Source organism: Westerdykella ornata (genome assembly GCF_010094085.1).
Source record: "Westerdykella ornata strain CBS 379.55 unplaced genomic scaffold EI97scaffold_6, whole genome shotgun sequence".
Classification (NCBI taxonomy): Eukaryota; Fungi; Ascomycota; class Dothideomycetes; order Pleosporales; family Sporormiaceae; genus Westerdykella; species Westerdykella ornata.
In genome coordinates this window covers 455,790-482,771 of record NW_022986856.1, presented here as the reverse complement: position 1 = coordinate 482,771, position 26,982 = coordinate 455,790, and the positions used below count along the sequence as shown (strand labels likewise).

At 53.7% G+C, this 26,982-nt stretch overlaps 12 protein-coding genes across 12 annotated transcripts; 4 read left to right on the top strand and 8 right to left on the bottom strand.

The window, feature by feature from the left end:
- Positions 1 to 757: 757 nt before the first annotated feature.
- EI97DRAFT_457119 (uncharacterized protein) lies at positions 758 to 3,225 on the top strand (the record flags this gene model as incomplete). The annotated part of the gene is made up of 3 exons (XM_033800792.1): positions 758 to 949; positions 1,091 to 1,323; positions 1,389 to 3,225. 3 exons carry the CDS (start codon positions 758 to 760, stop codon positions 3,223 to 3,225), a joined length of 2,262 nt encoding a protein of 753 aa, XP_033655419.1.
- Positions 3,226 to 5,348: 2,123 nt separating this feature from the next.
- On the top strand, positions 5,349 to 6,992 carry EI97DRAFT_431963 (uncharacterized protein). Its single transcript, XM_033798060.1, has one exon. It carries the CDS (start codon positions 5,800 to 5,802, stop codon positions 6,811 to 6,813), a length of 1,014 nt encoding a protein of 337 aa, XP_033655418.1. The 5' UTR covers positions 5,349 to 5,799; the 3' UTR covers positions 6,814 to 6,992.
- Positions 6,868 to 8,912, bottom strand: EI97DRAFT_373854 (uncharacterized protein; the record flags this gene model as incomplete). The annotated part of the gene is made up of 6 exons (XM_033795417.1): positions 6,868 to 7,380; positions 7,441 to 7,634; positions 7,948 to 8,039; positions 8,104 to 8,227; positions 8,276 to 8,646; positions 8,692 to 8,912. The coding sequence occupies 6 exons, from the start codon at positions 8,910 to 8,912 to the stop codon at positions 6,868 to 6,870; spliced, it is 1,515 nt and encodes a 504-aa protein (XP_033655417.1).
- A 2,032-nt stretch (positions 8,913 to 10,944) lies between these two features.
- Positions 10,945 to 12,185, bottom strand: EI97DRAFT_465993 (uncharacterized protein; the record flags this gene model as incomplete). Its single annotated transcript, XM_033801510.1, has 5 exons — positions 10,945 to 11,276; positions 11,336 to 11,413; positions 11,464 to 11,772; positions 11,822 to 11,872; positions 11,920 to 12,185. 5 exons carry the CDS (start codon positions 12,183 to 12,185, stop codon positions 11,138 to 11,140), a joined length of 843 nt encoding a protein of 280 aa, XP_033655416.1. The 3' UTR covers positions 10,945 to 11,137.
- A 215-nt stretch (positions 12,186 to 12,400) lies between these two features.
- Positions 12,401 to 13,647, top strand: EI97DRAFT_276801 (uncharacterized protein). Its single transcript, XM_033794324.1, has 3 exons — positions 12,401 to 12,621; positions 12,681 to 13,274; positions 13,334 to 13,647. Exons 1-3 carry the CDS (start codon positions 12,615 to 12,617, stop codon positions 13,630 to 13,632), a joined length of 900 nt encoding a protein of 299 aa, XP_033655415.1. The 5' UTR covers positions 12,401 to 12,614; the 3' UTR covers positions 13,633 to 13,647.
- Positions 13,648 to 14,818: 1,171 nt separating this feature from the next.
- EI97DRAFT_441166 (uncharacterized protein) lies at positions 14,819 to 16,755 on the top strand (the record flags this gene model as incomplete). The annotated part of the gene is made up of 2 exons (XM_033799682.1): positions 14,819 to 15,310; positions 15,355 to 16,755. The coding sequence occupies 2 exons, from the start codon at positions 14,819 to 14,821 to the stop codon at positions 16,753 to 16,755; spliced, it is 1,893 nt and encodes a 630-aa protein (XP_033655414.1).
- On the bottom strand, positions 16,729 to 17,659 carry EI97DRAFT_431955 (uncharacterized protein). Its single transcript, XM_033798059.1, has 2 exons — positions 16,926 to 17,659; positions 16,729 to 16,812 (listed from the first exon to the last, which is right to left on the bottom strand). Exon 1 carries the CDS (start codon positions 17,486 to 17,488, stop codon positions 17,042 to 17,044), a length of 447 nt encoding a protein of 148 aa, XP_033655413.1. The 5' UTR covers positions 17,489 to 17,659; the 3' UTR covers positions 16,729 to 16,812; positions 16,926 to 17,041.
- A 1,233-nt stretch (positions 17,660 to 18,892) lies between these two features.
- On the bottom strand, positions 18,893 to 20,659 carry EI97DRAFT_276733 (uncharacterized protein). The gene has a single exon (XM_033794323.1). It carries the CDS (start codon positions 20,408 to 20,410, stop codon positions 18,926 to 18,928), a length of 1,485 nt encoding a protein of 494 aa, XP_033655412.1. The 5' UTR covers positions 20,411 to 20,659; the 3' UTR covers positions 18,893 to 18,925.
- On the bottom strand, positions 20,422 to 21,200 carry EI97DRAFT_276680 (uncharacterized protein). Its single transcript, XM_033794321.1, has one exon. The coding sequence runs from the start codon at positions 21,133 to 21,135 to the stop codon at positions 20,647 to 20,649; it is 489 nt and encodes a 162-aa protein (XP_033655411.1). The 5' UTR covers positions 21,136 to 21,200; the 3' UTR covers positions 20,422 to 20,646.
- Positions 21,201 to 21,724: 524 nt separating this feature from the next.
- On the bottom strand, positions 21,725 to 22,769 carry EI97DRAFT_431952 (uncharacterized protein). The gene is made up of 3 exons (XM_033798058.1): positions 22,641 to 22,769; positions 22,405 to 22,572; positions 21,725 to 22,347 (listed from the first exon to the last, which is right to left on the bottom strand). The coding sequence occupies exons 1-3, from the start codon at positions 22,754 to 22,756 to the stop codon at positions 22,143 to 22,145; spliced, it is 489 nt and encodes a 162-aa protein (XP_033655410.1). The 5' UTR covers positions 22,757 to 22,769; the 3' UTR covers positions 21,725 to 22,142.
- Positions 22,770 to 24,113: 1,344 nt separating this feature from the next.
- Positions 24,114 to 25,053, bottom strand: EI97DRAFT_431950 (uncharacterized protein). The gene has a single exon (XM_033798057.1). It carries the CDS (start codon positions 24,603 to 24,605, stop codon positions 24,303 to 24,305), a length of 303 nt encoding a protein of 100 aa, XP_033655409.1. The 5' UTR covers positions 24,606 to 25,053; the 3' UTR covers positions 24,114 to 24,302.
- A 643-nt stretch (positions 25,054 to 25,696) lies between these two features.
- On the bottom strand, positions 25,697 to 26,982 carry EI97DRAFT_374480 (LaeA-like protein; the record flags this gene model as incomplete). The annotated part of the gene is made up of 7 exons (XM_033795455.1): positions 25,697 to 25,727; positions 25,803 to 26,228; positions 26,287 to 26,430; positions 26,489 to 26,526; positions 26,585 to 26,603; positions 26,665 to 26,822; positions 26,920 to 26,982. 7 exons carry the CDS (start codon positions 26,980 to 26,982, stop codon positions 25,697 to 25,699), a joined length of 879 nt encoding a protein of 292 aa, XP_033655408.1.

The window sequence follows — 26,982 nt, the reverse complement described above, 5'->3', positions numbered from 1 at the left end:
AGTCGCTGGGTTATTAGGTGGGTTAGTACTCCGTACTCGGTAGGGTAGTAGGTATGGGCACCTGCATCAGGCCAAAGCAGCAAGCTCGAGCTCCCCTCTCGTCCTCTCGTCCTCTCATCGTCGGGGTCCAGCCTATGCCCCTCGAAGCCGGCAAGCGGAGAAGCAGTGGGGACCTTCTCCTTCACCCCATCCATCCATCCCTCCGCTCAACGCAGTCCTCTCCCACTCCCCCATCTGAGGATTAGTATTGTGAATTGCTTTGTCCCAGAATGCTCCCTGCCCCCCGCCCTTCGTCATCTCTCTCCCCATGACAGCCAATCGTTTCAGAGCCGTACCTTGGACTTGGCCGTGCGCACCACCAGCACCACTTCGGTCCAGCAGTTAGCCAGAGACGCTCGGACGCTGTCTGACCTGCGCTGCACCTGGTCTGACGGGCTCCTCCTCCGAGACCCAGCCCGGGAAGACCAGCCCGCCTCCACTGCTGCTGTTGCTGCTCCTCGTTCCCTCTGCCACACCTGCACTCCTCCCTCAATTCACTCACCAAACTGCTGCTCACTTTCACACCAGAAGAGCCTCACCTGCCACCTCACCACGGCGCCTGTGAATCACCCACGTTTGCTCGCTGCGTTGTGTGCTTGCTGCTGCATGCCCAGCTGCTGTCTCCAATGCATCATCACCCGTTTCCCTGACGTCGGTCTGGTGCGATTATCTCCAAGGGATCCGCCTCGATCAGCACAATCCCGCCAGATCCATCCAAATGGCCGCCGCCGCTCAACCTCAGGGTCCCATTGCCCTCGTCAGTGCTCCAGATGGCGACCTGGCTTGCAGAGATGCTGCCAACCACCCTTCGATGCAGGCCATGCAACTCGACCTCCCCACCGACTTACTCGACGAGCTTCTGGATACTGCGAGGAACGGGAAAATCACCGTAGTCTTTGGCCGCACACCTGTACGTGCCCCGATCCCAGATTCCCACCTTACTGCTCTGTTGCTCGCATTGTGTTGCTGTTGTTGGTGTTGTTGGTCGTGAGGAATGGACATTAGATAGATGGGCAAGAGCAACCCTGGCTGACAACCACTTCCCCCATAGCACCTACGATTCGGAGACAAGACCCATCCCCTCCAAACCTCGCCCGAGCGATATCGTCATGAGCTCTACCAGCCCACCTCGTCCGCCTCCGACCGCGATCTCGAGTTCGCCGGCCTCATCAGCCACAGTCTTGCCGTACAGAAGGCCGAGGAGACAACTGCCGGCGTGGATGTCGCTCTGGAGCAGCTCAAGAGCAGCATGGCCGCCATCTCCGAGTTCAAGGAAGCCAACAAGTATGCCTCTCGCATCCTTCGTTGCCGCTGCTGCTCGGAACCCGCCTGACTGACACTTCACACAGAACCATTGTCGGTGATGCTACCCCCATCCACACCCCCGGCCATCGCCGCTTCCCTTCCAAAGGCTTCAAGCCCGCACACCTCGCGCCTTCCTCCACCGCCTCGCCGCTCCTCAGTGCTCCCCCTTCGCCCATGGTCAAGCCTCCCACCTCACAGCCCACCGATAGCCACGACCTCTTGCTCCGTGCTCTGCGTGTGCCTCTGATCCACCTCCTCGCAATCCAGCCTGCCACCGACACCTACCTGGCGGAGACATGCCGAACCACGGTCGCCAACGTGCGTGAATTACTGAACAAGCTTGCCAGACAGTCCTCGGAGAGGTGGCAGCTGACCGACAAGGCCTACCGGGAACTCAACCCGTGGAAGTTCGCTTACAAGAACCCAGAGGACAGAGAGCGCGCCATCAACAATGCCATCAAGTCGTTTGACCGCCTGAGGCTCGCAAAGGACGACAAGCTCTGGCAGATTCTGCTTCCTGTGGAGGAGCGTGGACAGGGAAAATGTCTGTCGCAGCTGAACATCAAGGCACCTGACCCGAAGCCGGCCACACCGCTCCAGAAGATGCCGAAGCTCAACGATAAGAAGCCTGCCGCCTCCAAGAAAAGGACCGAGGAGAAGGAGTCTGCAAGGGAGGTGAAGAGGTCGAAGGAGCCTAGACACCCCGCCGAAGTGAAGGTGAAGAATGCGGTGAGAGAGAAGCCGCCATCAAGGACAATAAGAGAGGCCGGAAGGCCAAACGCCGACTCCTCTTCCTCCCCTTCCCCCTCCAACTCCTCCGCCGCGCTCCGACCCAAGCCAACTCCCAACCTCTCGTCCAACTCGCCTGCCATCAACCACCCTACCGCACCCGCCCATCCTCAAACGCCCTCCACCGACACCATGGCTCCCATCATTCGCCAGAGAAAGGTGCTCGTACCTGTCAAGAAGGATGATGCTGGCAAGCCCACCGCTACGCCCCCGGTCACCTCCACCAAGCCAAAGGAGCGAACCCCGCAGGTTAGCAAGCTTAAGGAGCAGGCCGGGCAATCCACCAAGCCGAAGGAGCCACCCGCGCAGACCTCCAAGGCAAAGGAGCAGCCCACGCAGAAGCCGACGAAGCTGCACAAACCAAACAAGGGCCCCGAGCAATCTGCGCGCAAGTCCTTCGTCGCGCGCCCGACCAGGCCCGCGGTGCCCGTCAACACCAAACCGAAGAACCCCTCCCCGCTCTCTGCTTCTCCGCCTATCAATGCTAGCGACTTCGAACGGAACCACCCTGTCCACAAGGCGCTCTCGGGCACCCCCTCGCCAGCCAAGACCTCGTCCAGCTCCTCATCCTCCGATCGCCCCCTCAAGCGCAAGGCCGATGACGCCGAGGGCGAAGCCCGCAACAACTTGTCGGTCAAGCACGCTCGCGTCGAGCGGCCCACCCCCGCTGATACTCCTACGAGCATGAACAGCCGCGGCGCCGCTTCCAGCACCGGCTCGGCGAACTCGCTCAAACGCAAGTCCGATGACTCTTCCGCCGCCAACACCCCGACCAACAAGATCCGCAAGGTCACCAACATCGACACCAGCCGCGTTTCCCAGCACCCCGTCCATAACAACAATAACCAACTCTCCCCCGCCGACTCGTCCTCTACTGCCACTTCGCCCGCTGAGCCCTTGAGTTTCCGCCGAACCGTTGAGCTGTCCCAGAAGTTTCAGCAGTACTACAAGAAGTACGAGGAACTTTACTGGAGTCTGGCGGAGTCATCCACACCCCCGACCGAGGCTCAGAGGTCGGAGCTCATGAAGATGCACCAGTCGCTTGAAGCCATGAAGCGCGAGATCAAAGCCGGTTGTGGCGCGACTCGCTAGTCTATGTCACTATGCCACTCACGGCCGAGTTGATGAATGCGATTTCGACCAACGAAGATGAACACGATAGCGGCAATTTGCATAGGGGAGGATCGATTGATTGACAGAATGCTCTGATGGGCGCCTTTGAGCGTCCTCACACCACTACACTAACGATGCATCGGTTTTTGGAGTCTCGGATGGAGGGCGCCATTGTTTTCTCCTTTTGTTCGACTGCATGCTCTCGGGGTTCCAAGGTGCATTCGGGATACGGAGTTTGGTGAATGTCTATCTTTTTGCCTTTTCACTTGTTTCTCTCTCTTTCTTTCTGTTTTTCTCTCTGCCTGTCATTCTCGCGCTACCTATCAGTACAACGATGCGATGTGTCCACTTTTGGGGTGGATACACGCTAACTTGCGCGAGGGTGATGATGATATGCACATGCAATGCGACTCGTTCCAACGGTGCATAATGGAATGTGTTTGAGCAAGCTATCGAGGGATGACGACGTATGGTGAATATACCCATTTTGTGCGCGACTGAGCGAGGCGGGCTAGCAGCGCCTTTTTGCGCATTGCGTATTAGCTATCTGCAAAAGATGAACTTGATACAAATGGAAATGTCTACGGGATTCAAGTGCGCTGTGCTCCGCCATGTGCCGTAACGCATGTGCCTTATCATAGCTATACGCAACATGTTATATGTAGGATCCATATAGGCGGACTCCTTTCATCTCCCTTGTCTGAGGATGTCGGCCGCTTGCATGAAATGACGTTCCTGTTTCATAAAATCTCCCAGATGATCGGACATTTGAATGTTTCGAACGGGGCCATCTATGACCGGGTCGCTGGCTTCCGTGAGACGTGAGCTCTGACCCGATTATGTTATGGGGCGAGTCTCATGTTGTTTCGAGTTTCGAGTTTCGGACTGGCACGTTTTCCCATGTTCGTTCGTTTCGAACCGGGAATATAAAATACGGAAATATGCGGGAAGCGATGATGGTGAATGGTGGTGGCTAGATGGCTGGATATCGTTGTGCTTGCAGCGTACATGTGCTTCTGGGTAGACTACTTGGGTAGGGTGGGATAGTGGAGTAGACGTATTCCTGTCCATCGAAAAGTTGTCGGTGTGGATGTTCGATGTAGTAGTGGTAGTCCTTCTTGCCACGGGGTTTGGTGTAGTGCTACGGAATAATGGCGCTCGCTAGTCAAGGTCCTGCGTGATTTAGACAGTTGAACAGCATAGTTTTGTACCTATCGGAATTTTAAAGGTCGTACGGAGTACGGTGCTGTTTGGTGCTTCTTTCCCATAGATAGGGTCCTTGCTTAAGTATTTACGTTGGAGTGGAGGGGGGGCTACCTAGGTAGAGGTATCTATATCCGTCTTCCGTCCTGTTCCATCATCGATTCTCCCTCCCTAATAGTGCCTGCGACGCATTTCCATCACTCGCGGAAGAATCGCAGATCTATTCTATATCCTCTGAGGATGAATATAATAATCCATCGACTCTCCCACCGAATCAACACCCTTTAACCCTTGCACCCCTTCATCAGAGTATCTATATCCGTCTTCCGTCCTGTCCATTATCATCGATTCTCCCTCTCTAGTACACAGTAGTGCCTGCGCGACATTTCCATCACTTGCGGAAAAATCGCAGATCTATTCTACGGAGTATAGATTCTACGGAGTATAGATTCTACGGAGTATAGATTCTACGGAGTATATCCTCTCAGGATGAATAAATATGATGATCCATCGACCCTGCGCAGAAGCTCGCTCCTGGGTGCTCACTGCTCCACCCAACCGCATCCGGCATCCCTGCTCCCCGCCCCGACCCGCGACCCGCGACCCACGTGGGTGTCTTGTTGGGCGTTGCTGATCGCGCCGAGCTTTTTCGTCGATTTGCTGATTTGGGGGCCGGGGCTGGACTAATTATAGGAAGGTAGGTAGGGGCGTTGGTGTTAACACGTCGATGGAGTTGTGGATGGCAGATTCTATGAGTTGAAAAGATTGTTCTCGAGATGGAAATGGACCGCCTGCGTTTTAGGGGAATGGGATGGTGGGAAAACACAGTGGTATACAGTTAGCTCAGTGGGCAATTGCATCCATGGATACGGATAAGAGACGGATACGCTATTCCCATTTGGGAGTTACTGTATTCCACGGCCCCCCATCGACCTGGCTAGCTACCACCATCAACACAGCACCTTAATGCGCCGCGGGTACCGACCGAGCCTGAAGAACCAAAGTCGAAAGCTTCATTTTATTTTGCCTCCATCGCTGGAACGCACGTGTAGACAAGCGGCCGCGGAATGAATGGCGGTCCCGTACGTAGCAAACAAAGAGAGAGTCCAAAAGCATAACCATGAACAATGTACCCACCCGCAGCAAGTGTCCCAAAGTGGATGTGAATAGCGGATGCGCCATTCGTGAGATGCTGTATTCTGGGCTTGGGATAGAAATGTCCCTAGAAGCGGAACTAAATCACCGGAGCTATCGAATCCGTTAGGCTAAGAGATGCGACCTTCCCTCCTGAACACTGAAGTGCGAGTATCCACGGCGGAGAGTCGGGATCCGGATTCTAGCGGGGGGAGCATGGACTTGGACCCAGCGCATCAGGAGGTCCTGAATCTGCCGTCGCCTTACCACGACGATGTCGATGAGCTGCCCACCTCGCGCTCGGCGCACCGGGACTCCCCGTGGTCGAGGTGGAAAGAGAGAAACCCACTCGTAACACTCTTCAAGAGCTTGCGATTTCGATACCTGCGACTGCCCTCCACCGACGCAGAACAAGCATCCAAAGAAGAAGAAGATGATGACGACGACGACAGCGCCACCCCCAACTCCGACACGCGTCCCCCAGCCTGGAATCCCTATGAAGAAACCACCTTCGACCGCTGGTTCAGCGTTCTCATCCTCCTCTTCCTCCTCTCCCTCCTCATCAACTTCTTCCTCCTCTTCAACGGTCCCCCCAACCGCATCCCCCACCATCACCCAAACTCCAGATCCCACCCGCTCCCCCACAAAGGGTTCCACTTCAGCGAACACGGCAGGAACTACACCTGCTACCAAACACACACCACGATCCTGCAGCCCAACTACGAATTCTCGAATATCTTCGGCGCGTACGACTACTTCTGGGCGGAGCTGCAGGGCAAGAGCCACGGCGTCGTGTACACCTCGCTCGGCCGCGCGGATGGCAAAACACGGAAAGCCGGGTTGGCCATGTTCCACCAGCTGGACTGTTTGGCGAAGTTGCGCAGCGTGGTGCAGGCGCTGCAGGAGGGGAGGCCGCATGCGCTGGTCGATGTCGGGGAGCATCATGGGTATTGGCCGCATTGTTGGGATTATCTGAGACAGGTCATCTTGTGTAATGCGGATGATAGTTTGGAGGTGGGCGAGGTGGAGGATGGGAGGTGGGTGACCAAGGGGTTTGGGAGTGCGAGGGTGTGTAGGGAGAGTAGTTGGTTGTTTGAGGTTACGGGGTGTGGGGAGGGGGGATGTCCTGGGAAGGCGTTCTACCATGAGAAAGGCGAGATGGAGAAGATACATGCGGAGGAGCAGAGGGAGGTGGAGGAGTGGGCGAAAGCCCATCCATCCGGGACGTGAGCAGGGAGGGGAGAGAGGCAGGACATAGAATCGCCATACCTGCGTGACTCGAGGCTAGACCACATCTTCTTCGTCAATCACTCTTCGCTCGAGACTGCATCGCAGTACGCGCTTTGTCTTTCCGACCTCGTACTTCTTCAACCTGTTATCTTCCTGGTCATAGTAGATCGCCCAGCCATACCCGCCCTTCTCCTCCTCGACAACAACCAAGCTCTCCTCCCCACCGAGCGTGAGTCCCTGCTCGTCTTCCTCTGTCCAGTCCCACGGCCCAATGATGTGCTGCCTTGCTTCAGTTCGCGGTCCATACCTCACTTCTCTTGTATGCTTATCCACATATACCCAGTTCAATTTTGGCTTTCCAGACCTGGAATTGGAGGAAAACGAGTGTTTGGGATCAGGAGGAACGGTGCTGACCAAACCCAGCACTGGCACCGCCGGAATGGGTCTGTTCGGGAGTTCGTCTACCGGGAAGGGGTAGTAAAACCCCGTGAATGGATGCGGTGCCGGCGACCCATCGGGATGCGGTTTCGGGAGCTTTGTTTTCGGATCTTGGGGCCAGAGGCGGAGCTTGTCACTTCCAGATCAGTACATACGCATTCGCGATTGCTTGTGTTGGTGGAAGCGTACCTTGCCGTCTTTCAGAACTACCATGCTTCCGTGCACCTCATCGCGTTTGCGAGATTGCGCATCGCAGTATACGTCTAGGTGGAATGGATGTTGGCGTTCATCGGATTCGGCTTCTTCGTCGAGGACGTCCTGTTGGCGGATGGCTTCTGCGGCACCGACGCTGGTGCCGATGGCTGTTGGGATGGCGGCGAGACCTAGGAGTTCGAGCGCCATCGTAGAAACAAATCACGATTCACAAGTGGAACCATGCTCAAGTTATAGAGTGGGTGAAGTGGAAAATGTGTGTTTGTTGGCCGGTTAACAGTCGTGTCAGCGTTGGACCATCTATGTACGTCATCCCGCCGCTAATCATACAGTGCACGCTAGGAGAGCTTGCACCAATGAGAAGACAAGGTCGTGCCAGTGGATATACACAGTATGAGCGCCCGGCTGGTCGCAATACCGATTTCTTGTCCTCTCTCTATCATTCCTACTCATATTCCATGTTTCCAAAAAATGGTTTTAGACCCCAACTTTGGTAAACCCAGTCACCGAATGACGGCATCTCTTCCGGCTTTTCAAGGTCTATGACCTCGTAGTCTTCAAAGTCGACAATGTAACTGCTCTGAAGTTAGCTTCCTCCCAAAGGGCCGGGGGAAGCCTCAAAAGAGCTCGTGACTTTACCATTTCTTGCTTTCCTCATCCCACATGATATTCCGTGTAGCGCGGTCACGAGGGTCGATACCGAGCGCCCAGACGTTTCTACCAATGTTCAGCATCGCCCCGGGGGGGGAAGGTTTGACAAGTACTCACGTCAGAGCCACCTTGAACGCCTCCCTGGCTATTTCCTTTTCACAGCGCGGGAGCTTCCAATACTCGTAATCGTAAGACTTCGACCGGCCCGGTAGTTTCGTCATGACGAGGAAAGCAATGTAGCCACCGGGCATTGCAATCTCGTCGATTTCATCATCTACAGTGTATAAAGTGAATCCTAGGAACTGCGGGGTATAGGCACAACCCTCTGCAGTTAGATGCTTGAGTGCTTGCACCTCGTTAATGGTGTAGCAGTGAGGCGTGTAGCGTGGCTCTATAGCAGCCCTAAGGCCTTCCTGAGCATCGGCTAGATTGTCGGCAAAGCGTTCGTTGTCTGGAGATTCCTCCACTGCGAGCGCCCACATTCTAATGTCATCTTCGTACTCGCTGATGGTGTCCTGTGTTCCGCGAATCCTAGGTTTTCAGCAAGGAAACACACTCGCGTGAAGTTGTACTTACTGGTACTTCACCTTTACAACAGCCTCTTGTATGCCAGTGTACCTGTGAGCTGGGTCTTTACGAAGAACGCACGTAAAGACCTGTCGAGCCTCGAACGGCGAAATGTTTCGCTGATACTTCAGTTCAGACAATGGCTCAACAACCTGCCACATTGAGCCATCCTTGAGACTAAAGCATGCGCCTAGGAGGCCTTTGTCTGCCTCTTCCTCTGACTCGCTCATCGCGGTTTCGGTCTCGTCTTCAGGATTGCTCATGACGATCGTTGCACACGAGAAGCGGGTTGTCGGTGTAAACTTGTTTGAGTTTGAGGGTGCGGGAAACTCTCAACTGCTGTGGTGGTCCGAAAAGGCAACCGAGAAAGCTTCTGGTGCGGGTTGTTGCGGTGGAGTGAGTTCGAGGTTGTTTTATTTGGGTTGGAAAGGAAATACTAAGGCTGCCGCCTGTTGGGGAGTGTAAATATCGCGTTGAACTAACTCGGTTGGGACTAGCGCATAATCGGTGGGAGTGAATGAACGGCATCACAACACCTAGGCGATGTTTGCACATACCTTATTGAGAACACGCAAGACATATGTCAATGACGGGCCTTGGCGGTTGATCCCAATCTGGCTGCTTCCAATATAGCCTCTGCCATAATCAACTCTGGTAGGGAGAATATAACGACGTTGCCAGTCAACTGGTGTCATTGGCTTGTACAGAGCGCCACTTTCTAATCCTCTGTATGAAAACAAGGCTTTAGTACGTGTGAAAACACTTTTCCTGGCACTAGTATCTGATATCATACTCCGTGCCTGCGATTATGGTTGCGGCGACTGCACAAATGCGATATGTCCGTCATCGCATAACCGGGTTGGTTTCACTGCGTTTGTACAGTTTCCACAACCTTCCTTTTGTGAATCAAGTAGAAGCAAGCGTTATGGTTTGCTGCCCTCTTCACAACCACGGAGCTCCCATGCTACTACTAAGCTCCACGGTTGTTGAGCCAGAACCTGCCAACTGTGGAGGTCAACCCCCAGATGCAGGCCGAAACCATGCGATCCTATAACCACTCCTTCAAAATATCATAGATCTCATTCAAGACAGGATATCCGACGTCCACATTAGGAAGAAAGGAATCGAAACGCTTTTATTGCAGGAAACCCCACGTATTACTGGAAAGACGTTCTAAAACTGTGGCCGTCCGTCAATGGGTCCCGGGACGCTTAATGCTCCCTGGTGTATCCAACATTTCCACTCTCACGTTCTAAGCCATCCTTTCAGGATAGTCCAATTGCTCTCTGCAAGGGTCCTTGAAGTGACATCACAACCAAATCCTCAAGTCGGAATCACCATAGACTACCCCTCTGCAATACCACTCTCGTGATTGATCTTCAAGAATAAGACCTCATTTACCATAGAGAATAGTGTGCAATAGGAATCTAGTCGGCATCCAGAAGGAAGGATGAGCAGGGGAACTACTAGGGACTACTACCACTAGTGTATAATGCATGCAATACATCTTTTCACGAACGGTGCATTGCCTGTAATCGGGTTTTCGTGTTGATGGGTAATGCTTACACATTTAGTTCTATGTGTTGCTCTAGTCCTTCGGTGAGGGTCCCCATTTCCCGTCCCTGGTGGTCCTCTGTGGGTCTTCCACTTCAACTGGTAACGGTATTAGCTTCCCCTCATTGATCCACCCCAAAACCCTTAGCGGTCTCTCCGAAATAGCCTACATAGTTTCAGATTGTACAGGCGAGTTATCGCGACACCCATCGTCAGAACCCTTAGCCCGGCGCTTTGAGATTTGAGCCCAGCAGATCACGGTCAACCAACGAATCGGCAGTCCAGAGACACTTTGTGCTGCCGCCTTACTTAAGGGGAAGTAGCTGCTTATTGACTGCTACACCGCGTCGTTTACTGTCCCTTCAAATGTTACCGTCAAGCTTGTCTCGCCTTGCACAGCAAGGCACATGCATAAGCTGCATTGTCTGTGTAGAGTCTAGAAGGGCACGCCCTAGATGTTAGTCTACACTTGGGTGAAAAATCTGGAAGGACAGGAATACGAATAGCATGCTGCTGAGACTGTTTGGACTATGTCATGGAGTTTCAATTCGGCGCAATAAGTGAGTGAGTATCACAACACCGTTTCTCATAGCTCCCAAAGGCTAGCGAGACAATCGAGATGCATCATTTTCATGCACTTTATACGTCTAGCCTCTTCATGACGATATGATGTTGCTCTAGAGCAACCTAACCAAACCTCCCAATTTTAGCCAGATCCTGGAATCCCAACATGCATACTCATGTGGTCCGCAAGCATCAGCTGCGCTCAACGTCAAGTCTTCGTCAATGTTCTCTGCTAGAACCCGCAGCATAGGTACCCTGCCCATGTCCTCCCAGATACTCTCCTGCCATTATTGTTGCGTGACCTCCTTGCAAGCATCGCTTCCCGCGCCATTTCGTCTCAACTCTCCGTACTAGTTTCCCTGCTGAAACTGCTATATTGAGAATCTGACAGCTCCCAGCGCTCGTAGAGGTAGTCTCCGAATTCTGTGATATAAGGGGTTCTGTATATCTCGTGCTCTTCGAAGTCGATGATGTAGCTTCGCAAAGGTTCAACGATGTGAATCACAATTGCAAGGAGTTCGGGAATTGTACTTACCATTTCCGCGACTCCCGGTCCCAAAGCAGATTTCGCATCCCGGCATCTCGGTGAACCATACCCAGAGCATGGAACTCACTGGTCGCAGATCAGTAATAGCCGGAAAGACATTTAAAATCAAAGCTTACGTGATTGCTTCTTTGAAGGCCTGACGGACCTCCTCCCGCTCTGAGGCAGAAAGGTTCAAGAATACGGACAGGAGTGGCTGCCCGGGGACCTTTGTCATAATGATGAAGAAAGCATACCCGCCGACAATGCCCTCATGATCGACCCCTTCTTCTAGCGTGAGGCATGAATATCCGAGGTAGTGGGGAGTATAAGGACAATTCTTCTGGCTCAGATACCGGAGAGCTCGTACTTCATTGATGCCAGACTGATTAGGAATCTCGACCGGGTTGGTGGTGGCATGGAGCCAGTAGCGCGCAAGCTCGAGGTTTCTGGCGGCTACTTCCGGATCTTTTCATTTTCTTTGCTTTCCGTTCAAACTCCTCGACCAGATGCTCGTATTCGACGATGCTCGGGCGACTACCCCTGATCCTACGTCATGTCAGTGAGAGTCGAATAAAATAACGGCGTGTCCGTACTGATACTTGACTTTTACGACAGCTTCCAGCCCGTCATGGTTGCCAGTTGGATCTTCGACGCAGATGCATGTGTAGACCTGTGTGGCTTCACACGGAGAATTCACACGCTGGTACCTCGGGGACGACACTGGTGCAGCGATCTTCCAGGAGGAACCGTCCTCGCACGTAATAATCCGGCCCTCGAATGAGCACTTCTTTCGGTCGTCCGAGGGAGCGATGTGGGCATCACCCTGAAGCTCCGCACTGTGCGCTTCAACTGCATCCATCGTCTTGTCGATGTGAGAGGGTGTCAGCGGTATGGCGTTCTGTTGTGGTTGTGCGCGGGTTGTGGAGAGTGAGGTAAGTTGGCATTGTTTGTTTACGCGACATTGATATGTCTGCGTCACTGATGTTCTTCTTGGCTTCTACGACGCGGAGGAGAACCCGACACATGTTCGCACTCTCAAAAGAGAATGTAGGTACTACCCAGGTAGACCTCCAGAGCTACTCCATGCGCCTGGGGCTTTCCACTTTCACAGGAGGACAAGAACGCTTGGCAGGCAAACGGGACGGTGGGTGCGACTGTCGCTGGTGCCTCACCGCACCTTCCAACTTTGATATAAGAACACCCCACTCCACCCGAAACCTCAACCAAATCTGCTGCCCGGTACACTCTCGCAACCATCACTTTTCGGTCCCCAGCCATTGTGTGTATCATGTCTTGTAAGTATCACATCCTGGTGTTGCCGCAATTAGAGATTGAGGACTCACTCTGCGGGTAGACCAACCTACGCCAATCGAGGTACGAGTTGGCACGAATGCGGAGAGTCTTCTTCACATGAGGCTCCCGTCACCTCGGTACTCTATTCAGCCGCTCGAATCCGCCCCCCCCGCATCCACTCCTGAGGGCATCAAGTCAGACCGTCTAGTGCCATGGGAGGGCTTCATCACCTCAGTAGCGGAATGGTTCCTCTCCATCGAATTGAAGGCGGCCATGGGACGCACCAAGGAGATCCCCGTAGGACTCACCCTGGTGGCGCAGCAGAGGATGGTCGATAGACACCCCTTTGGTTGCCACCGCGGACTTTTCCGCATTGCTCTCTACCACCTGGCGCTTCCGGGCGCTGCTTGCTTTGATGTGTTGCGGGGAAGCCCAGATTCACTAGAAGTGCTGGGTGGTGACGCCTTCACTGTCCGGGGAGCAGACCCTAAGAAGAAGCATCCAGACTTTATCTTCAGGTATACATTGGATGATATCGATACACCGAATCGCCGCGTGTTGCTTGGGGATATGCGGCTTCCTTCTGACGTCAATATGGCTGCCCTAGCCTCAGCTTCTGAGAACGGGATATCAACCCAGGTCACAGAAATTCTAGGTATGTCAATGTCTCCCCTATGGTCCTACTCTCGAATTCGAGTTGACCACGACGTCTAGAGAACATGACCGAGTACATGCGCATCCACAAGGCTAGTTACGGTTTCATCTCCACCTGGGAGCATACCGTCTTCCTCAAGTTGGCCTCCCCAGCCAACGAGCCGCTTCCAGACTCATCGGGCCCGAAGATGCTGTTCTCCCCGCCAATTCCCTACGATGTCGAGACGAAGATTGAAGATACGGAGATCCGACTGTCAACGTCATGCTTGGTCTGGTCTATCTTCTGTTCCAGGCTACTGGGATCAAGCCTACTTGAAGGCGTGGCTTCGATGGCTGGATTGGGGAGGATTGATTGGTGAATTTGCTCCCTCGAGCTGCCGGGATGAGGCCTACTTGAAGGCGTGGGACCGCAGTGTAAGGTCCAGCCTTCTACATGATTTGGGCAATTGCAAGGGGTGTTTATATCTGCGGTACCTAGCGATTGCAGGCCGTTTGGTTTGAGAATGGATGCAGGGACATGTGATATGGAGGAGGGAATCTGGTGTCATAATACAATCCAAGTCTGACCCGTACACAAACCTGCTCCGCACCAAGAAGCTTTCTTCTACCGATCTTGTAATAGTAATTCTTCCCCTTACTACGATACTCTCCTTAGAAGGTGGAATTCCACCAGCCCAAATGTCACCCATGCACAAACCCAACCTTCACCAAAAACCTCTGTTTGCCCTCCCTTGTAATAGTAACTTTCCCACTTACTACACTACGTTTTTTAGAAGGTGGGGATTTTTATCCTATCTAGACTTGCTTATGTTATTTCGCTAATTACATCGCAGAACATTCCTAGCAATAAAATCTTAAATTTGCTCTTCTCTTCTTGTTAGTAAATGCGCACAGGTGAGTACTCTAGGTCGAGAGGAACTAAAGGCTAGCCTAGCTTTTAGGTCCGCCAGGACGACAAAAAATTATCTGCCCGTACTGTGAACTACCGTGACCAAAAAGTAAGTGATTGCTAATTGGGCCAACCGTAGGCTGTACAGTCTGCAGACGTGAATACGCTGCAGCATGAGCGGCCAGTGCCCGTTGCGGGGTTGTGGCAGAGGCGGGGCAGTTCCAATTTCTACGCGCCAGATTGGGAGGGTTTTCACTGCGAAACACAACCACTAGCCAATATAGGAAACTGTAGCCTGCAATGATTGTTATGCCCTTCCTCCGGGACTTCAGGTCCTATGACTAATCTCTTGCCGTGACGGTCCCTATTTGCTCTACTTGCTCTATTTGCTCTATTTGTCGTGGTAGAATATGCCGCAGGCTGCACCTAAGACTATAAACTGGAACCATTGGACTCACGTCATACTGTACACCAGTCACGTAGAATAATCTGCCTTGATGTGCAGCCATCATGCTTGGGTGCTTTCACCGGCCCCCTTGGCGGAGCTGGATCACCACGCCCTGCTGGCCACACACTTGCAGTAAGCTTTTAAATGCCCAAATCTACCCTCACGAAGATGCGTTCTCTCATCAACATCGCAGAAGTGCACTACCGCGATGGAGAAAATACGAGCTATACTTCAATACGAGCCAACCACAAGCGGGCTACGGAATCCTTTGCGGGGCAATGTGCAGCCGGAAGCCGACGCGTGCAAGGCTGAACGGGCACCTTTCTCCGGCGTAACGGCTTCCTGGACAGCTCTACTGAAATACATGACCATGGCAGACGACCAGAACTTAGGAATCGGCAGCGGACTCGTGGAGATCGCGGCCCTCACCGCTCTCATTGGCGGATCAACGGCCGAGTCGCTTGCTTTGGGGACTCGTGGTGCTTGTGGTTTACCTTGGGCGGCCATGAGCTGCTTTGGATCGATGTTCACTTTGAAAGCCTGTGTATCGGCTTGCACGCCTGCATGGCTCCGTGAAACGATTGGTGTGAGGACGAAAGGGTCCGACAATGCAGTCGGCTATGGTAGGCGACTTGATAAGAAGGCGAATGGCAGGCGAATGACTGGCGAGGCTATGGGTGTAATGGTGGAGTGGAGCAAGGTACGTCGTTTGGTTGGAGAAAGAATGGTCTTAACTGTCACTAGGACAAAGGAACTCCAAAAAGTCAGGATTGCGACGCATTCGAAGAAGTGTACGCCTTCGATGAGTGGACAGCCGGCCCGTTACGCTCTTGCACAGTTCTGGAGCCTGGGCAGCATCTTCAGGCACATTGTTATATGCGAGACCCGCAATGGGCACCAGTCCATCGCTTCCAAATCAAGGCTGACTGGTTCTACACCTTTCTGAGCCTGGCAAAGTTCGTGGAGATGTTCCTGCTATATTACTACGGCTCCCATCACATATACTGGATTACCGGACTTACTTGGGCATACTTTTTCGTCTCTGCGACTATTCTTCAGCTCATTAGTCTGGGTAGAGCATCACATTCAAGCCTTCAGAGCAAGTGCATCGATATTGTCCAAGGAAAACTTCCCAACCCCCAGGTCATAGGCGGAGAGCGTAAGGTTCTCTTTGACGTTCCCACCAACCATCGAAAGAGCCGCCTTTGGAGTACTATTTGGGCCATGGGCTCGGTTATCTGTGGCTGTTCTCTTGTTGCCACCTACGCACAGCTGTCCAAGGAGCCCGTAGTTTGTTTCCATATCTGGCTGGCCTTCCAGGTGTTGTGGCTTTCACTGCGTTCCATTTTCTTCCATTTTGCCCGGCGAACCGACGATATGGAGCGTATCATCACGCCAGCCGTCACGGGTAAGCAGCGACCCTCGCAGTTGAGTCTGCGGCTGCTCGGATTATCTGTCGCAATCTCCAAGCACCAGGTTCTTAATCATCCTCGCGGAGCTTATAGCTATAAAGAGGATGCAGACGATCCTACCATCATCAGAGACTACTTGGCCCGCGGGGACTTCGAATTCCTCGATCACCTCCAGCTTGCACACGACGCCACTCCCGGATCCACCGTCAAACTCTCCATCGTGTGCGTCATCGGCGACACCCTTCTTTCGAGCGTGGCCTGGCTCATGGGCTCGCCACTCACGGGCATGGACCTCTACGACTGCTGCATCCTCGTACTACGCTCCTCGGACAAGACATTGCTGGTACCCGCATGCCGCGTCCTCTCCGGTCGAGTCGACTATGGAAATCTGGACCCGGAGTTGACGGTGCCGTCGAGCTTTTTACCCAAGGGCGTCTCGAACGATGGGACGGATATCAGTTGGCGATATTGGATTCCATGCGGTGGGGACAAGTGGGCGTATTATAGCACGCCGTGGGCGATGCCGGCAAAGCAAGGTCAAGGGATCGTTGGCGAAAAGGAGATGCAGGTCACATGTGGGGATCGTATCACGGAGGAACTGATGACGGGGAAACTGTTGGTGAGTTTCACGAGTGTGAAGGATGTGGAGGGTGCGGTTGCACAGTCTGCGGCTGCGGCGAGGATTTTGAAGAATATGCTGCTGGACACGACAATTGATTCCTCTGGATATTAGAGCGGACAGGCTTCGATTGCAAAGATCGAGCCTCCCCTGGCTGTGTAATCATGCTCGGTGAGTGGGAATCCATTACCCTATCTAAGACTCCCTGTTTTACACTTCATGCTTGAAAACTAGAGAAGCATTGAACCTAAATTAATCCACATCTCTTGCTAAGCACCAAATAGATCGTAACTTCCAGCAGTGGTATCTCACAAAAAGCCAAAACCATGAAGAGAAGAAGAATATCTCAAAGAGCTAAGAAGAAACGGCTCAGCACCACGCAAGCGCCATGCCCTCTGTCCTACCCCTCTCCACGTCCGTCCTTGTGTCTTGCGAGCGGCGATGCAGGTGCGAGAAATGGGGGTGCGGGATGTGGAAGCTGCTGTGTGCGATTGCGATATTCTTTTTGTCCGTCCTTCTCTTTCTGCTTCTCCTCCTCTTTCTCCTCTCGTACATCTACCATCGGTTGCTCTCCCTCCGTGGTTCTAGAGCTCGTCGCTTTAGCGCTAGATTCCTTGCGCAGGTACGTCGGCAGGGGCGGCGTGAATAACATGTCTACTATCGACGAGGCTCCCATGCGCAGATGGTGGTGTTGATGGTGATGATGAGGGTGATGGTGCGTCTCTTTTTGGACGGTGCCCCTTTCTGTCCCTGGCTGATCGGCTTGTTGGTGTGGCGACTTTGTTGCCTTTGATGGCGAGGGCGTGAAGAGCGAGACGAAGAGGGGGGTTTGTGTTATATCTGCCATTGTCGTTGTCGCTGATCTGGCGGCGATGGTGGATTTGGTTGGTGTGCTGTAGTAGATGCTCGATGGTCATAGTGGGTTCTGCGAGTTCACGGTTCCGGTACTCTCAAAGCGAAGCCGTAGTTATCGTACACAGACAGGTACAGGTATAATGAATCCGATGAATTGATATCACAAGATCCCACAATCCACTTGCAAACCAATCCTGTTATTTATACCAACCCTCAACCCACTCCACTACTCCCACCGACCCCCAAACCCCGAGAACATCGACATCGCCGCTTAACAACATCCAGAGCCGCTCATCACAATGGCGTGACAGCATCCGTCCGACACGAAAACGCAACCACCATCTCAGTCCGGCCTCGCCAAGCGTTGCGCAGATCACCGACCGTACGATGAGACGTTCACCCTATGCTAGGCCCTTTTTTTGGCGTGCAGAATTGCCAGTTTCTTGCTAATCAGATGGACACAGTTTACTGCTTGTTTTGGTTGCTTAGGAAAGGATCCGATAGTGCTATGCGCTGAGAATGCCATGTGGCGTGATCGATAGATCTATCCACAGCCTTACTTAGGGTAATAAGCCCCGGAACCGCCCGAACAGTTAGTTATTCCTAACCAGCGAACGAGCAAGACTCGGAACGGGGAGGGGGTATTGCTATCGCACCACCACACTGCCCTAGAAGTCTACTGAGCAAGGACGCGGCCCGTCATGGAATTCAACGACGGGCCAGAGAGTCGGTATACAGTATCTAGAGAAAGCTTCGTCCCTGGCACTTGTGCTACGTAGGGAGAGGCGAGAGGGGTACAAGGAGCAAAACCGACAATTTGTTATCGTCCTTCTTCTTTCCTTCCTTCCTATCTGCTCATAGAGTCAAATGAACGCTCGATAGACTCTATATATAATCACCATCTCTCGATGGAATCTAATCAACATCCAGATACAATGAATGCAGCATAGGCATGTTTCAGGCACAAAAACCAAAGCAAGCTGCAATTCATTCATTCATCTATTCCCCACCGTCCCACAACCCTCACCTGAGACAGTGGGAAGGGAAAAAAGTAGAAGGACGTAGTAGAGAGATACACCCATCACATCGCATCTTCCGCGATGCATTTCCCCTTGCCCAAGTACCCATTGATGTGGGCATGTCCAATGCCTGCTTGAACCCCTCAAGAACGCCGTCGTCATTAGTAAGAAAGTGCCCGTATACCCATCGGTCGCTGTATAGAAGGAGGAGCCGACGCGTACGCGAGAGATCCACAGTAGAAAGGGGAAAGGGAGAAAGAGAAGGCAAGGTGTCTTCCCTTTCTCTCCCATGCAGTGCGCCACAAAACGCCTCTCCAAATGCCCGTTCAATCAACCAGACATGAAAGAACCGCACAAACAGATTCCATTCCAAAGACTCCAAACCGGACCCTTCCCTCCCCCTTCAACCCCTACGACGCACACTTCGCCTGCGGCACCATCTGCTGCTGCCCACCCCCCACACCCCCCACACCGCCCTGACCCGGATTAATCTTCAAATCCATGACATACTGCATGAGACTACAATCCTCGCACTTGACCAGCGCCTGCAACGCCTTGATCCGCGCCCTGAGCAACTGATTCTCCTCCTGAACCGTCTTGTTCTCCTTCTCCAGCTGCTTGATGTGCGCCGTCGCGCTGGCCAGGATGACGGCCTTGCTGGGTTTGCTGGGAGCCGGGAGATCTTCAATGTCGGCGCCGTCCGGGCAGGCGGGCCGCGGCGGCTGCTGCAGGGCGGGCACGACGCGCCGTAGGGACTCGAGTTGCGTGTTGAGGGATTCGCGGTACTTGCGCTCGACCTGGTTGTGCGGGAGGCGGCGGCGCGGTTTCGGCTTGGAGGCGTCGTCTGCGGTTGCTGAGGCTTGGGAAGGTTGTTGTTGGGGTGAGGGGTTTTCGGAGGATTCGGTTTTCAGGCGGGTGTCGTTGGGGTTCGAGGTGGTTTTGGTGGAGTTTGAGTTGGAATTGGTCCTGGGGGAGGCGTTGGGATTGGGGAAGTGGCGGCCTGTGGGTTCGGAGGAGGAGGATTCGCTTTCTGAGCGCTTCTTGGGACGGGGTTGGATCTCGACGATGCCGTCTTCGGCTATGACTTCCTGGGGCTCGTTGATGGAGTTGTCGATGGTGGGTGTGCGCAGATTGTCGTCGGGGGCAAAGAGGAAGGGAGCACAGCCGCCTCCGCAATTGGAGGGATTCGGTGGAGGGTCATCGGTATCGGTACTATTGTTGGGGCAGAGTGGCGATGTCCAGCATGCAGATAAGATGTCCGGCTTATTTTTACTCCTCTTGATAGTAGTCTCTTCGTTGAAGCTCTTCTCGTTGGAATCGGACGGGTTGGCATTTCCGGTCGTTCCGTTGGGGAAGGAGAGCCCTTCTACAAATCCCAAGTTCAGGCTGTGAGGGAACATGGACTCATAGGCGGGGTTAGCGAAGGGTTGTGCCCGCGACACGTTGCGTCTTTGTTGCTGCTGGAGGTTGCCCATCTGAGGTGACTGATCCAGACCCGTCGACGCCGACGCTGGTGTCCGCGACAACGACGACGGCACGTCCGTCTGAGTGAAGGGTCCCGTCAACGAGACTCCAGAGGTAGGTTCCGGGGAGGATTCCGAGGTGGTCTCTCCAGCGAGGGTGTCACCGAACGGCTGCAGAATCTCGAGGTCGCTGAGAAAGTAGTCGTTTGGATTATTGAAGAGCGAGTCTGCGAAATTGGGGCCGATGAACAGAGGGTCGAAGCCCGTCAGGTCGCCTCCGTCTGCGGCGGGCTTGCGGGTTGGAGTTGGCTTTGGCATTTGCTGCTGCGAAAGAAAGAAGGGATCGGTTGATGTCTGTTGGAAATCGGACCACTGTTCATCAGGGAGAGTGAGGCCTTCGTCAGTGAGGAAGGCATTCCAGTTGACGGCCATGGCGACGGTTCGGTCAGGTCACTGAGGTCAGGGCGGTAGGGGCAGTCGTCTCAGGATTCTCAGGTGAAGATCAGGAGATATCGGCGAGGGGGAGCCGATGTGATGGGCCCACACTTTCGAGGCACAGTCGAGCGCTGAGAGGTCAGGCGATGCAAAGCCGGGTGGTTGGTGGAAATGGTCGGGTCTTACAGGAACGAGTGGTGGTGCGGTGGCGACTGCGGAACAACGACGACTGATTATTTATTTAGGTCCCAGTGTCCCCAGGCTGGAGAGGAAGGTTTTCTCTCCGCTTTGGTAGAGAGAGAGAGAGAGAGGAATGAATCCCAGATGGCTATTCTTATGGCCGTCAGGCGGAGGTGCTGGTAGGGAGCCGACTGGCGGCAATGTGTTTCCCTCAGGAACGTTCTGGGCTCTTGCTGCAGACCAGCTCGTTGCTTGGGCGTGCAGCCTACACAGTAGTCGATTCCAGTTAGACGAGGATTCCACGCCAAAAAGCAGCTCAAGACCCTTGATTTCCAGTTAGCAAACGGCAGCATGCACACACCCTTTTTCCTTTCCTCTCGCGGTTTTCTCTGCCTCTTGCTCAGTTCCCTGCGACGTTTCTGGCTTGGAGTATCAGGCCATCCATGGATCGTTCTTCTTTCTCCCTCAGTCCTTTGCGCGCAAGTGGCGTGATATTCCCAAGATCTCGATGGCGCTAACCCCTTCCCGGCATCCATGACCATTTCGGCAGACCTACCCTATATGATTATTTTTAAGTGAACACACTCACCTCTTCTCTCGCGCTCCCCGACTTCCAATTGCGCATTCCAAAACTACCGCGTGTGCCCCCTTCAATGAAGCTGCAGTCCGCGTCATAGGCCCTCTATAGCCAGAACCTCGCCTACCTAGATCGCACATCCCGCAGGCCCCTTCCAGAACACCCTCTCTCCCTGCAAAGGCCTGGAACGGCCGGCCGGAACACCAGCGGGATCTACCCATGCCGAAAGCGCTAACGAGAAAACGGGATTCGGCATATTCGGCATCCACCTGCACTGCCTCCCAACGGAACAACCCCACACATCTTAACTGAAAACGAACTGTATACATAGTATGGTAGTACTGGTACATACCGTTTTTCCTTCTTCACCAAATAGCCGGGGCATACAGATCGCGTACAGGGCCATGTCCACCGAGCACCGAGCAGGTATCCATGCCGTCAAGTTGAGTGCTTCTTCCCTCTCCGAAATTCAGGACCGAGGAAGACATCATGTTGCCTCTTCGAATCATGCACGCTGCGACTCACCACGCGTACCGTCTACTTTTGTAGTCTTCGGGGGTATCATGAATTGGAATCAGCTATCCACCGTGCAGCACTCATTCCAGTATCTAATGACTATACATGCCACGCATCCCCATCCGCGTCATTGCCCAACGCTCAAAAAGCCTCGAGACCCACCCATCTCGAACCCTCCTCCTAGACCAAAACCGGGTTAGCAGCTTGTACGAATCCCATCCGAATCCAGGATTCCCATATCCCCACGATTGCGGAGCCAATGCGTTCAATCTTGGGGAGGAAGACCTTCGAGCCTACGCGTAATCACGTGACAACACCCTTCCCTCCGCCTGGGCACGACCTCTTGGAAAGCCTTCTTCGCTTCCATGCCACCTCTTCCCTCGTACCCATATCATACTCATTAGCCTCCGCCAGCAAGATAACCCACCCTCGGTCACTAGCTCCCTCCCCTATCACTCACACCATAAACGCCACAGGCGGCGGCGGCTCCGGATACTTTCTCTTCACCTCCCTTACCCCCGACAAGATCGGAGCATGGCAGAGCGGACAGTACTCATTCCACCTCGCGAACCAATCGTCCAAGCAGGCCTGGTGGAAAACATGCAGACAGCGCAGCGGCCGTATCCGAGCGCTTTCATCCACTTCCTCCAGGCATATAACACTGGTGGTAATCATTAGCAGCTGCAAGCCATTGACCGGTAGCGTAGAGGTGCCCTACCACACCGGATGTAACGTGGCCGCGCCATCATCTGGTTTGCGCCTCTTCGTCCACTCGGCGTAGGATTGCGCCTTGATGCTCTCGTCCAGTCTGTCCATGCGCTTCTTCTTGCGTTCTTCCTTTGCGGTCTGGGTTTCTCTGGCCGACATTCTGGGGAGGAGATAGGTTCTAAGCGCGCGAGCGGCTGGTTAGTGCAGGCTCCTTCAGTTAGTATTCATGAGGGAGATAGCCCATACACTGCCAGTATCATGAATAAGACGATGGCGAAGATGGAGGGGAGGACAATGGCTATGGCCGTGTTTGTCTCCTTTCTCGATTCCGCAGAGTCGGTCGCTGTGCTGTTGGATGCCATGCTGGATCTTGTGCGGTGGTTGACAGCGTGTTGCGAGAGTGGGAAGGGCTGGCGAGCGAGATCAGACTCGCAAGGACATGGAGATGGCCAGAGAAGCGAATGCGACTTTTAGAAGGCCGTATCGCGCTGCTGGCGAAGTGTTGCGCAACGCTGATCGATAGCTGTACCTGCTGTGTTCCGATGGCGAGTTCCCTACAGTGCACCTGCAACGCCGTACTCGTGCTTCATCCAGGACAACCGTCGTATACTAGTAGGCACCGTTGCGTGGAAAGCCCCACGCATCGTCTGGAAACGAACGCGGTGGATGTCGACGCCGGTCCATGGCCAGCAACACTCCAGATATGTATACGAACCTGGTCGGCGAGCCGTGGCGGCCTCGTCCATGGCACATGCAGTATCGGCGATCAACGCGTGATCTGCCTTTGTCGGGCCTCGTACTCTGCAAACACAATCGGCTAAGCTTTGTTGCGTTAACAAGTCTCGCGGTCTTCAGGTTCTGGTGACGCGGGGTACATCTTGGTTCTCATTTGATTGGTTCGAGGAGCAGGTCGGGGAAAGGCTGTGCTGCGGTATCTTCCGTGTGACGCCGTGTACGTCCCTCAATGGAGGGGAGCTTTCTTGGTTCGCGATTTGGCGTCCATTTCGTCTCAACTCAGCAGTGACTAGTTGAGCGGACTGTGTGCTGAGAGCTACAATAAACTCTTGTAGCTAGCCATTTGCGGTTAGACTTAGCTTCTAGAACCTTGGAAACGAGTCTCGCCTTTAATTTCAAAGACCTGTACAAGCTGGCGCGTTCAAAACTCGTTCAAGACACTGAAGTCTCCTGCACAAAGGTTCTGTTATCCACGTCAGTTGAACATACAAGAAACCTAGAAGGCCGAAAGATGGCACATGTAAATACCTCTGAAGATACACATCCAGCCGCTTCCCGCCACGACCCAAACAAACCTATCAAGCATCAGCATCAAGTATCAAACCCCACATGCACATCCAAATCCACCGATACTCCCAGATACCCAAGATTCGGATTCAGACAAGGTGAGAAGATTATAAAACATGCTGGTTTTGAAAGCACCAGTCTCTCTCCCCAACGCCCCCTGGAAAAGAGGAAGGAAGGGGGAAAGACCTCATATGGCCCCAGCGTTTGTCATCATGCAATGGAATCCAAAAAAAAGAAGATGGAAAGGTATGACGGGAGGAATGAGAAGGATGAAATACCTTAAGGTCAGGGTGGACTTGCCTGGCTGTGATGGTGGTATGGACTGAGCATGACGTGCAAAAGGGAAGCAAGTCGAAGATGGTCCTTCGCAAGTTTTATTAGGAGAAGGTCATGACTAAGCACCCAATCCCGCTCCACCAGGTCTCTAATAAAACATAATAACCCCGTGGGAAGGACAACACACCTCCTCTTCCTCCGCTGGAAAAAAAATTAAAAAAAATCCCAAGAGATCCCAAGAGATCCTGCAGACCCCATCCCATCCCTTTACGTACCAAGTGCAATATCAATTCATATAGCATCCTCCAAGCACTTACAAAAACACCACACCTATTTTGCCACCGACTCTTCCTCGCTGCACGCATATCCGACGGACAATATTGCAAGTTCTTTTTGCCAATTGCCAATTGCCAACCCCGTTGCTGCTGCACCGCTGCACAGGGTCCGTCCGTCCTCCTGCTGAGCCGGAGCCGGGATGAAGGCCTGAACCCGGGAAAGAACGCGAGCGACCAGTACCAGCAAAGCGTGGCTACCAAAGGGCTGGTCGGACCGTCCGAGGCTGTTTGAATACACACTATCTAAAAGGGAAACCGTTGCTGCTGCTGCTGCTGGTGCAGTTCGTACCCGATCCATCCTTATTGCTGCGTGTCCGGACGCAACATACGCCGCCTGCTGACGCAGGGAATAATAAATTGCTAAAAAGCTAGGTCAGACTTCCTAAACCCATGTACATACGACGGAGTTACAAAAAATGCGTTTGCAAGAATCCTCTTATATTCGAAGGCGGGTATACTGTCGCATTATATAGCTGCAGGAAGAAATCGCACCTCAATCTCGGATACCGAAACGACCCCGCTTCCGCTCTGCGGCGGTTCGGCCCCTCTGCACCGCAAGCCAATCTCCGCTCGGTGCCATCGGTTCACTGCGCGAATCTGGAGAAATGTGCGCCCCATCATTCAGAAAGGAAAACGGCATGCGACGCCGATCCGTTGGGAAGACAGATGCATGCCATCGACGCCAGACGAAGGGAAAAAGGACAGCATGAGGCAGTCGTCCTGGCATCCCCAGAAACAAGATGAAGCATGCGCAACATGACGGCTGGTTAAGAGGAAACTCGGGAGAAGATGATAGTGTACGTTGCGACCCCAAACACAGACGCATCTCGCGCAAAAGGCCGTCTCTTTCTGCATGTGTCAAGCTCTGGCTGTCAAGCACACCACCGAGGTACAAGAGCAAGAAGAAGGCATGGATAGTGGCAGAATGCCTCGCCACCCGAAACCGCACAAAACGCCTCCTAACGCGCAAACGCTGAACATGATCCCGTTTTGGCCCACGAAACTAACTCCTTGTAGAGCATGAAAGAATCATCGAAGAGGAACTGAGAAAGACGAGGACCGTTCCGAGGACCGGTCATATGAGATTCAAGCGTGACGATCGTAGCGAGGGCGGCAGGACGGTGATCCGGACGCGATTGCACCAAGATCGACAAGGAAATGCTGCGGTAGCACTCCATTGATATTCGACACCTGGAACCTCAGCGGGAGGAAACTGCTCCGGCAAGAGTGTCGACAGCATTGACCTTAGCCAGGAATGTAGACTGGACCGAACCATGTCACGACTAGCGTGCTAAGAACTGGGGTGGAGGAGGGCCTTTGGCTCGAGCGAAGCCGACAATGGAATACGACCTTGGTCGCAGGTAGTACGAGGTTCTGGGTAATGGTCAATTACTGGGGCCGTCGTGCCCGCCAAATGTGTCTAGGCAAAGCATACGTCAGCATCTAAGCGGTATCATGGAGAAGGAATGGTATGGCGCCTAGGCACGCGACTTACATGTTGTTGTACGCATGAATTTTCCTGTTACATATCTGTTGCCGCACAGTCTCGAGGAACGGCTTAATGTGCTGATCCACATCCCAGCGGAAAACGCGACCCAATGGACCGAAACTCAGTGCTTCCAGGCCCTCGGTCAGACCCAAGTTGTACCAACGGCCAATCTCCTTTTGGTGCGGATCGTTGGGCCACGAATTGAAGGGTGCGCGAATGACCTCCTCGTGGATGTCAATGAAGCCGGCCGTTTCCAACAGCTCTCGGGTATTCTGGTTGTATGCGATAGGGCGCTCCGACCGTTGCGTAGCATCCACCAAATATTCGTACCACTTCACAACCGGGCTGTCCGGGGGAAGCGTTCCATCGGTACAACGCGGCTTCAGGTCAATCTCGACCTGCTCTATCCATCCCTGGCCGGGCTTTAGATGTCTGCGAGGGTTTAGCCTTTGCGCGAAGTTGGGTGAGCAGGGAAACCAAGCCAACATACGTGATGATTTTGTGATAGAGCTCCGGCCAGCTGGAGACGCTTCCACACGCCATACGCAGGTGTATTAGGTCAAAGGAATCTTCGCCGAGCGTCCAGAGGCTCTCGTAATCGCGTGGCACGCGGAATCTCAGATTTGGCGGGATTCTGGAGAGAAGGCATTAGGAATTGCGAGGCGCTTGGGTTCAGCGAGTGGGAAGCTTACTTCTCTGGCTGAATATTTGCTAGATCTATGCCAATCACCTGGGCGCACACATATTAGCTGGGGGGTTGCCTTTCGAAGCACAAAGGAGGAGCGCACCTCGGCGTGTAAATATACGCTGCAAGCACAACGGGGTTAGCGGAGTTGGGGCGCACTGCAGATTGCGGAAGGCGACTTACTCTGCCATGTCAATGGCCCAGATGCCTGTCCCACAGCCCAGGTCTAGGATGCGGGGCTGGCCCCAAGTCGCGTCGGTGGGCACGGGCGCGGAATGGAGCTTGTCTCTCCGTGCGACGAGGAACAATTTGTGGTAGATGTCCATGCGATCCTTTTCGGCCTGGGGCAACGCATCCCATGTTAGAGAGGCTGGTCGAGGGTGGACTCGGTGCGGCGGGCGAGGAGGAGGGGAGGGGCCCACGGGGACACTTGCTCACCTCATCGCAGGGGTACATGTACATGCCACGCCGGTAGCCATGATACAGTCTACCGAATTCCAT